The sequence below is a fragment of the Rattus norvegicus genome, chromosome 4, assembly GCF_021556685.1.
Source record: "Rattus norvegicus strain SHRSP/BbbUtx chromosome 4, alternate assembly SHRSP_T2T, whole genome shotgun sequence".
In the NCBI taxonomy this organism is placed as follows: domain Eukaryota; kingdom Metazoa; phylum Chordata; class Mammalia; order Rodentia; family Muridae; genus Rattus; species Rattus norvegicus.
The window spans coordinates 11,393,755-11,404,238 of record NC_141537.1 but is presented as its reverse complement, the minus strand read 5'-3'; the positions used below and the strand labels follow the sequence as shown (position 1 = coordinate 11,404,238).

General features: G+C 44.7%; 1 protein-coding gene across 4 annotated transcripts; it reads left to right on the top strand.

The window, feature by feature from the left end:
* Positions 1–3,956: 3,956 nt before the first annotated feature.
* Positions 3,957–7,279, top strand: Gpd1l3 (glycerol-3-phosphate dehydrogenase 1 like 3). 4 transcript variants are annotated; one of them, XM_087659005.1, is made up of 2 exons: positions 3,957–4,063; positions 5,774–7,279. In XM_087659005.1, the coding sequence occupies exon 2, from the start codon at positions 5,850–5,852 to the stop codon at positions 7,116–7,118; it is 1,269 nt and encodes a 422-aa protein (XP_087515131.1). In that variant the 5' UTR covers positions 3,957–4,063; positions 5,774–5,849; the 3' UTR covers positions 7,119–7,279. The 4 variants fall into 4 exon arrangements, with proteins under 4 accessions (XP_087515131.1, XP_087515132.1, NP_001333291.1 ...); XM_087659006.1 differs by having other exon boundaries at positions 3,966–4,063; positions 5,982–7,279; NM_001346362.1 differs by having other exon boundaries at positions 3,999–4,063; positions 5,979–7,279.
* The last annotated feature ends 3,205 nt before the right edge of the window (positions 7,280–10,484 follow it).

Sequence of the window (10,484 nt, the reverse complement as noted above, 5' to 3'; positions counted from 1 at the left end):
CCCCCCCAGTCCCTCCAGATCCACCCTCCACCCTTGTAACACTCCCTCAAAATTTTTCTCGCTGTGGAAGCTGCAGTATGTCAGTGTCTCCTGCAGTATACCATTTTGTTACACATCTTCACTTACAAATGTTCACTGCAGTGAGTCACTGGTCTGGTTGGAGGCCTCTGGATTCTGCTACTCCATCAACACTGGATCCTCACAGGGAGTCCTCTCATATATGCTGCTGTTGCCCTGTGTCATGGAGATCCTGCAGCTTTTAGACTAGGTAGATGTTGGGGAAGGCCAACTCCAAGCCCTGTGAACAGACACCATGACCAAGGCAACTCTTATAAAGGACAACATTTAATTAGGGCTGGCTTACGGGTTCAGAGGTTCAGTCCATCATCATCAAGGTGGGAACATGGCAGCATCCAGGCAGGCACGGTGCAGGAGGAGCTGAGAGTTCTACATCGTCAAATGAAGGCTGCTAGCAGAACACTGGCTTCCAGGCAGCTAGGGTGATGGTTCGAAAGCTCACACCCACAGTGACACACCTACTCCAACAACTGGATCTGGGCCTGGGTGGTTGCAGAGTTGGTCAGCCCACCAGCTCTCCTGCACCCATGCCACCAAGGGGAGCTCTCCCAGGCTGCCCAGGGGACAGTCAGTTCTCTTGTGCCCCCACCATCAAGGCCTGGTCTCCCAGGCTACCCCGGTGAGAAGTGGGTCAGCTCAGCTTAGTCCTCAGACAGCAACATGGCTCCAGGAGGCAGCCCAGACACAGAAGTCCTCATGGTCTTTTGTAGTGGGTAACATGGAACACAGACATCTATACAGACCTCTGCTGGGACAGGGACAGGGACCCACACATGGCCTGGGCATAACCACGACCTCAGGTGGCCGCACAGGCTACTCACACCAGGCTGTTTCTCACCGCCATCACATCTCCAGTTCTCCCTCTTCAGTACACAGACTTCTGCTTCTCTTTCTTCACCACATACCAGCTTATCATAGTGGCGTGTTCCCCACCCCAGCCCATCAGCACCAGGTGGCAATGAAGGCCTCTCTTAATTCACTTTTTAATACTCAAGTTTCTAATAAAGTTAATCTTCTCTCCTTTTTTTTTTTTTTTTTTTTCGGAGCTGGGGACCAAACCCAGGGCCTTGTGCTTGCTAGGCAAGTGCTCTACCACTGAGCTAAATCCCCAACCCCTATTTGTATTATTTTAAATTATGCATATGTATATGTCTGTCTCAAATAAATAAATGAATTAATAAGTATACAAATAATGGACCATGCTTGAGGTATAGCACCTTAGTTTGCCCTTTGACTTCCCCATTTATGTGTGCATAAATGTATCTGCACACACTCATGCAAACACACGAAGACCTGTATGCACACATGTAAATTTACTTTAAATATTTTATGTTTTTCTTCTTGAATTTTTATTTATTTACATAATTCTGTATTAGAAGAACTCATGTGGGGGATCAGGGGACAGTTTTCTTTTGGTTTGTTTGTTTGTTTGTTTGTTTTTGAGACAGTTTCTCTGTGCAGCTCTGGCTGTCCTATAACTCTCTCTCTCTCTCTGAAGACCTAGCTGGCCTTGAACTCACAGAGATCTGCCTGCCTCTGCCTGCTGAGTGCTGAGATTAAAGATGTGCACCATCATCAATTGGCCAGAAGACAACTTTTTTTTTTTTTTCGGAGCTGGGGACTGAACCCAGGGCCTTGCACTTCCTAGGCAAGCGCTCTACCACTGAGCTAAATCCCCAACCCGAAGACAACATTTTGGAGTTGGTTTTCTCCTTCCTTATGTGGGTCCGGGGGACTGACTTCAGATCATCAGGCTTGGTAGCAGGTGTCTGTACCTGCTGAACCAACCCATTGGCCTATATTTCTCTTTTTGAACACATATATGAGGTGACTCGGTGGCTAAGGGCACTGACCGATCTTCCAGAGGACCCAGGCGGTGGCTCCACAGCACCCACACTGAGGCTCACAGATATCTGTAACTCTAGCTCCAGGGGATCTGGTGCTCTCTCTTTTGGCTTCTCCAAGCACCAGGCATGAGAGTAGGACACAGATACACATGTAGATGAAGCATCTATATAGATCAAATAAATTTTTATAAGATGTATTTATTGCAACTGTATTTCTATGAGTGTTACCTACATGTGTGTCTGTACCATATGTGAGCAAAGCCCCTGAAGGCCAAAAAAGGGATTGGGACTCTCTAGAAATGGAGTCACAGCCGGCTGGGAGCTGCCCTGTGGGGGCTGGCAATAGAGCTTGGGTCATCTGCAAGAGCAGGTGTGCTATTATCTGCTGAGCCACATCTCCATGCTTTACTCTTGAACATCTTTGTTTTAACTTTTTTTTTTTTTTTTTTTTTTTATTCTTTTTTTCGGAGCTGGGGACCGAACCCAGGGCCTTGCGCTTCCTAGGTAAGCGCTCTACCACTGAGCTAAATCCCCAGCCCCTGTTTTAACTTTTAAACTTTTGTCTTTTCCTTTCCTCTCTCTCCTCTCTCTCTCTCTGTTAACGGATTCTGTTAAGATGTGCATTCACTAACTCTAATGTCTAGATCACCTGTGAATCTATTGCTATTTTTTTTACTCTTCCTTTGGTTTTCTGTAATTAATTCTTGTTTTTGATATGTCTGGTATTTTATTCTAACAGCCTTATTGAGAAATAATTGATATTTACCAAATTGAAAATATTTAAAATATGCAATTTGATGGTGTTTACCATCCTCATAATTGTGATGGTTTGTGTATGCTTGGCCCAGGGAGTAGCACTGTTGGGAGGTGTGGCCTTGTGGATGTGGGCTTTAATTCCCTTACCTTATCTGCCTATGAGCCAGGATTCTGCTAGCAACCTTCAAATGAAGATGTAGAACTCTTTTTTTTTTAAAGATTTATTTTATTTATTATATATAAGTACACTGTAGCTGTCTTCAGATACACTAGAAGAGGGCATCAGATCTCTTTACAGATGGTTGTGAGCCACCATGTGGTTGCTGGGAATTGAACTCATGACCTCTGGAAGAGCAGTCGGGTGCTCTTAACTGCTGAGCCATCTCTCCAGCCCAAGATGTAGAACTCTTAGCTCCTCCTGAACCATGCCTGCCTGGATACTGCCTTGATGATAATGGACTGAACCTCAGAACCTGTAAGACAGCCTCAATTAAATGTTGACCATTATAAGAGTTGCCTTGGTCATGATATCTGTTCACAACAGTAATACCCTAAGGCAGTAATCTAGGTGGAGACTGTATCCAATCAAGATGGAGACTATATCCAGTCAAGATGGAGATTATATCCAATCAAAATGGATTCTGTATCCTCTATGCCCTGAAGTTTTTTTGTGTCTTATGGTGACCCATTCACTCCTCTCCCATAGTCTCTAACAGTCCCACTGAGTTATCAAAATAATAAACTGAGGGGTTGGGGATTTAGCTCAGTGGTAGAGCGCTTGCCTAGCAAGCGCAAGTCCCTGGGTTCAGTCCCCAGCTCCGAAAAAAAGAAAAGAAAAAAAAATAAACTGAAATAAATCACCTGGTACCACTTTTCCTTTTTGCCCTTTAACTCAGCATTATTTGGAAAGTTACTGTGTAGCTGTCTGTATGCATAGTTTGTTAGTTTTTATTGCTGGCTAGCACTCTACTATGTTTTTGCTTTTGATGGAAATGTAAGTAGTCCAGTTTAGAACAATTTTAAAAGAGTCACTGTTATGTTCTCACACAAGTTTATTTGTTTTTTTCATGTCTTTTGTACAAATGCTTCGGTGAGGAATGGGGAGTTCATATGGTAGGTTCATGTTGTTGTTTGACCCTAAAATGTTCTCAGAAGTCTCACAGGTTAAGGACTCCATGCCAACTGATAAGCTTTGGGGACATAATTGGATCATAAGGGCTCTGACCTCATCAGGGGACTAAGCCATGTATGACATCATAGTTGAGTTAACTGTTCAGGTAGGGTATAGTTGGGGGATGTAGGTCACTGGGGAACATGACTTTGAAGGGTGTATCTTGTCCCTGGTCCCTTCCTCTCTGTCTCTGCTTCCTGGATGTCATGAGGTGAGCTCTTTTCCTCCACCATTCCCTCACCTCACTATAGGTGTGAGAACAACAGAGCCTCCTGACCATTATTAAGTCTCCAAAACCGTGAGCCAAGAGAACCGTGCCTCCTCTTGAGTTGCGTCAGGCACTTCGTAACAGTGAGGCAAGTGGCTTACAGAGTACGCACTTCCCTTTTCATAATTACCAGGCTCCTCTGGGAGTTATGATTAGTTACCCTGGGATGAATCCTGTGTTTTTATATCTTGTTTGTTTTCATTTTAACTTGTTCCCCCCACCCTCAGGACTAGAGATTGAACCCAGAGCCTCACACATGCTAAGTAAGCGGCCCTACTGCCCATCTAATATCCTTAACCCTTAAAAACAAAACAAAACAAAACTATTGATCGTGGATGAAGAGATGGGTCAGTTAATAAAATGCTTTCCAGGTAACCACGAGGATTTGAGTTTCTATCCCACGTTGAAAGCACATGTGATCCCCTCACCAGGGAGGCAGAGACAGAAGGCCCTGGGACTTGTAGGCCACCAGTCTAGTCCAATCAGCAAGTTCCAGATCTAATGACAGGTCCTGTCTTCTAAAATAAGGTGGAAATCAACTGAAGAACAAATGTAATATCAACCTCTGGCCTCCACATGCATGCACACACTATCTCCAAAAGATGAAGACTACGTGTGTGTATACATATATATAAAATATATATTTATATATGTATATATTGTATCATATTTTATATCATATTTATATCATTTATATCATATTATATAATTGCTATATAATTATATATAATTTTACAATTTAATATAATATATAATGATATGTATAATAATATACATATTATATATCATATTATATATGATATTTATTATAATGTATAATGTATATTATATATAGTGTATGTATATTATGTCATATATCATATATATTACATAGCATCATATTATATATAATACTATGATAATAAATATATAATCTATATTTATATATAGGGTCTTTATATATATTTCTGGCTGGCATAGAATTTGCTATTAAAACAAGCTGGCCTTGAACTCACAAAGATCCACATGTCTCTGCCTCCTGGGTGCTGGGTTTAAAAACTTGCATTACCACACCTAGCCCTTCTTTTTATGATATATGTGTGGTCAGGGCTGTGGATGGAACTCAGTTGAGTATTTGTCCAGCATACATGAAACTCTGGGTTCAATTCCCTGCACCACATAAACCAGGCATGGTGGTATATGCTTACAAATACAACATTCCAAAGGTGAATGTGGGACTATCAGAAGTTCAAGGCTAGCCTGAAAAACAGGAGACCTTGCCTCAAAACAAACATATCTATAAACATATTGCAATCATAATCATGCTTGTAAAAAACATACTACTTTCTCGATTTTATCAAATATGCCACGTTTAAACATCAAGTCATCTTATAAATGTCTTTTGATTTGGCTTATCCATTCATTCATTTATTCATTTTGAGTCATGGCTTCAAAACTATTTGGAGCTGAGGCTGACCTTGAACTTCTGATTCTCCTGCCTCTATCTCCCCAGTGCTGGAATCACTCACAGGCATTCACTAGCACTCCTGTATTCGGCGGTGCTGGGGTCTAGAACCCAGGGCCTCATACACATTAACCCAGCACACTACCAACTGAGTTACATTCAGCTTTCCTTTTTAAAAATCTCTATTTATCTTATTTGTTTTCAGATAGTCTCTCTCTGTAGCTCGAGCTTTCCTTGAACTTGAGTCCATTCTCTGGCCTGAGCCTTCATGTGCTGGAATTAGTCATGACCCACTACACTCGGGTTGTAAATGTCTTTTTTAAGCAGGTAGGGAGGCAGGCAGGGCAGGGTACCAGCAGGCTAGACCAAATAGATGGTGGTCAGCAGCTAGCTGAGAAGGCACCGTCCCCACAGCAGGATATCGGCTTGAAAGTGTTGCCGGGACCCCTGAAAGTGAGCATCGTGGGTTCAGGGAACTGGGCGTCAGCTGTTTCAAAAATCATTGGGAACAATGTGAAGACCACCAAGAAGTTCGCTTCCCCGGTCAAGATGTGGGTATTTGAAGAGATCGTCAATGGGAGGAAGCTGACAGACATCATCAACACTGATCACGAAAACGTAAAGTACCTTCCCGGATACAGGCTGCCCGAGAATGTGATAGCTACTCCAAGTCTCAGCCAGGCTGTGCAGGACGCAGACCTGCTGGTGTTTGCTTTCCCACACCAGTTCATTCGAAAAATCTGTGATGAACTCGCTGAAGTGGTGCCCAGGAAAGCCCGAGGCCTCACCCTCATCAAAGGCATAGACGAAGGCCCCGAGAGCCTGAAGCTTATCTCTGACATCATCCGAGAGAAGGTGAACATAGATGTCAGCGTGCTGATGGGGGCCAACTTAGCCAATGAGGTGGCTGCAGAGCAGTTCTGCGAGACCACCATTGGCAGCAAGGTGCTGCAGAACGGCCTTCTCTTCAAAGAGCTGTTTCAGACCCCCAACTTCCGAGTCACTGTGGTTGAAGATCCAGACACGGTGGAGCTGTGCGGAGCTCTAAAGAACATTGTCGCCATGGGGTCCGGGTTCTGCGACAGCTTCTGTTGTGGAAACAGCACCAAGGCTGCTGTCATCCGCCTGGGCCTCATGGAGATGATTTCTTTTGTCAGGACCTTCTCCAAGGGCCAAGTGTCCATAGCCACTTTCCTGGAGAGCTGCGGGGTGGCTGACCTCATCAGTACCTGCTACGGGGGGCGGAACCGAAAGGTAGCGGAAGCCTTCGCCAGGACAGGAAAAAGCCTTGAGGAGTTGGAGAAGGAGATGCTGAAGGGACAGAAGCTGCAAGGGCCACACACCTCTGCCCAGGTGTACCGCATCCTCAAGCAGAAGGGGCTGCTGGACAAGTTTCCACTGTTCACAGTTGTGTATCAAATCTGTTACGAGGGCAGAGCAGTTACCGAGCTGATACCCTGTCTACAGAACCACCCAGAGCACAGGCGAAGGGAACTGGGGACAAGCCCAGCTCTACCTCACCCATCTCAGGGTCACACAGACACCAGGACGTGACAGTAAGATGGTTGCCTGCCTTTCTCTCATCTTGGACACACGAATTTCTGGGTCATGAGAGAGGACTCAGTGGCTGATGTACTGGTAACAACTACACATACACAATGAATGTGAAAAAACACAGCAAAGAAAAAAAATACAGCTTGGGAGTTGAATCAGGATCCCAGTGAGGTTCAGCGTTGTTTTCTTGTGTCTGTGTGTGCAGGTGTGTCAATGTGTCCGGCGGGGGAAGCTTATGGGTCTTTGTGGTTGGGATATGTTTAGGAACAAGTTGTAAATTGAGCATGAACAAGTGCATGGTGTATGTATGTGTGTTTGTGTGTGCATATGAGTGTGTGCGTGTGTGTCAGCTGGGGGGCATATAGGTCTTTGTTGGTGGGATATGTGTTTATATACACACATATGTGTGTGCATGAACAAGTGCATGGTGTGTGTATGTGTGTGTGTGTGTGTGTCTGTGTGTGTCTGTGTGTGTGTGTATGAGCATGTGTGCAGGAGTTGGGTCATCTGTCAGTGCTCTCTATGCCTTGCTGGCTTTCCCACTCTAATGGTGACATGCTCCCCCATGGAGAAGGATAGCTTCCCTGAATGACTTGTGTGACATCAACAGAAGTCAACGCTCAGCAGTGGAGCTGTCCCTTCAGTGTTTGGTTTTGTTGTACTGACTCACTTTTTGTCACCTTGACACAAACTAGAGTCACCTGGGAAGAGGGAGGCTCTGCTGAGGAACTGCCTCCATCAGATTTCCTGTGAACACGTGTGAGGGGCATTTTCTTGATTGATCACTGATGTGGGAGGGTCTGCCTGGTGTGGACAGTCCCATCCCTGGGATGGTGGTTCTGGTTTGCTTAAGAAAGAAGGCTAAGGGGTTGGAGATTTAGCTCAGTGGTAGAGTGCTTGCCTAGCAAGCACAAGGCCCTGGGTTCGGTCCCCAGCTCTGAAAAAAAGAAAATGAAAAAAAAGAAAGAAATTGGCACCGGACACGGACTATTACTGTGGCAGACTGGCCATGTTGTTTGGGGAGAACTGTGCAAACATTTGGAACTTTGGGTCGGAACTGGCAGTGAGTGTTCAGCATGGGAAACAGAGTGAGAGTAGTACAGAAAATCGGGGCCTGGCCTGTGACAGTTCAGAGGGAAGCAAAGGTTCCATTGGTGGCCTGCCAGGTGGCAGCAGCACAAGGCCTTTAATTCCAGCACTCAGCAGGCAGAAGCAAGGGGATCTCTGTGAGTTCAAGGACAGCCCAGGGCTACACAGAGAAACCTTGTCTCAAATATGAATATAGCTATAGATAAATCATTAGGGTAAAATCTTTTGCAAAGGTATTTCCTCAGGAACAGAATACAGAATCTATGGTTCAGAGGGGGCCAAGGCTGCATCTCTAGCTGGTGGCTGAACTTGGTAACATGAGTCTCCCACATGTTCCTGGTTTTAAAGGAATGAAGGGGTCACGGAGAGCAGCTGAGGCTTGGCATCGTGTTGCAGAGTTGGAACCCCTGCAGAGAGGCTAAGAAGCCATTGGTAAAGGTGAAGCCTCAGTTGTGAAGATCTCTGGTTGAAGAAGCTAAGGCTTAGCACAGAAAGAGCCAAAGTTGGGGTCAATCTAAGGCCAGTGGGAAAGTTCCACCTCAATCCTCCAGGCACAAAGACCCCTCCCTTCCATGGAGTAGTTAGTTCCTGGAGCAACTGCAAACCAAACTGTCAAACAAAGCTACCTGTGACTTCCAACTGACCTCCCCTTGACTCCCAACCATCCCCTCTGGAAAGCCCAGAATGGTCCACTGATCACGAGTCAGTTTGGAGGTCACTTTGCCCCATCAATAATACCTTGCCTAGTTACCAATTGTTTGAATTCTGCTCCCAATTGTTTGCAAGGTATATAACTCCCTGTCAGAGTCTGCTTGGGGTCCTCTCCGCTTGAAATGGGAGGTCCCCAGCCTGCTGGAATTAAACTCCTCTTGCTATTGCATCGATCATTGTCTCAGAGACTCTCATTCAAGAGGTCCTGGAAGGTTGGGGATTTAGCTCAGTGGTAGAGCGCTTGCCTAGCAAGTGCAAGGCCCTGAGTTTGGTCCCCAGCTCTGAAAAAAAAGAAAAGAAAAAAATAAAATATAAAATAAATATAAAAAAAAAAAAAAAGAGGTCCTGGAGGAGGTTCAATCCAGAACTCACAGCACCGTGTACCAGGATCAGAGTCCCTGCAGAGGCTAGGTGAGGCCACTGTTGAACATGTCGCCTCAGTTGGAATTAAGACCTCAGCATTTTGTAGATGCCAGGACTGTGGATAACCACCAAGGATAGTGGTGGGTGTGGCATGGAGCTGGCCTGAGCCCATCAGACATGTTGTGCATGCTATAGATGGCAGACATAGAGAGGTGGACCCATCCAAGCCCTTTGGAGAGCAGATAATTTGTAAGTCCCAGACATCAGACACTGACCTATTCAAAATGGTTGGAGTCTAGTTTTGCTCTGATTGTGACTGTGTCCTTATTATTCTTAGAATAAAAAAGTATGTTAATTTTTTATTTAATAGAATCCCAAAGTTAAGAGACTGTAGGTATTTTAGAGACATTGGACTTTTATAAAGTGTTAAAAAAAATTAAAAATGATGCCTCTTCTCCCCCCCCCCTTTTTTGAGACAGGATTTCTCTGTGTAGTCTGACTGTCCTGTAATTTTCTCTGTAGACCAGGCTGGCCTTGAACTCAGAAATATGCCTGTCTCTGCCTTTTGAGGGATTAAAGGAGTGCACTACCACGCCCATCTGACTATGAGACCTTAAAGTTGTACTATGCTTTATATTGTGATATTAACATGAAATCTTAGGGGAAAAGAAGAAAAGAAAGGTTATAGTTTAATAGCGATATGTGTGTCAAGCTGACAAGGGGTCAATTATACTGGTTAGTCTTTTGTCAGTTGAACACTTGGGAAGAGAGAACCTCAACTGGGAAATTGCCTGTGGGAATGTCTGTGGGGCTTTTTCTTGATTGATGGTTGATAGCAGAGAGCCCAGACTACTATGGGCTCTGCCCACCAGGCGGTAGTCCTGGATTGTATAAGAAATAAAGAGAAGAAAGCCAAGAAGAGCAAGTCAGTAAGGTAAGCAAGATTCCTGCATGGTCCTGCTTTTCTACCTGTTTGAGTCCTCGCCCTGAATTCTCTTTGTGATGGACTACAGCTGTGAGCTGAAATAAACCCTTTCCTTCCTGAGTTGCTTTTGGCCTTTGTGTTTATTCCATCAATAGAAAGAAAATACAGGATAGCTGTCCTAAGGCTTTGATTGCCCTCCTAGCTCTCCTTTTATTGATGAGAGAAGGAGTCCTCCTTCCCAAACCTCCACTGTGTTTTCTCTATACCCGCTCTCATGA

What these genes read in the sequence shown, in the direction of transcription:
- Gpd1l3 (XM_087659005.1), top strand. Translation starts at nt 5,850, where the DNA reads ATGACCCACTACACTCGGGTTGTAAATGTCTTTTTTAAGCAGGTAGGG.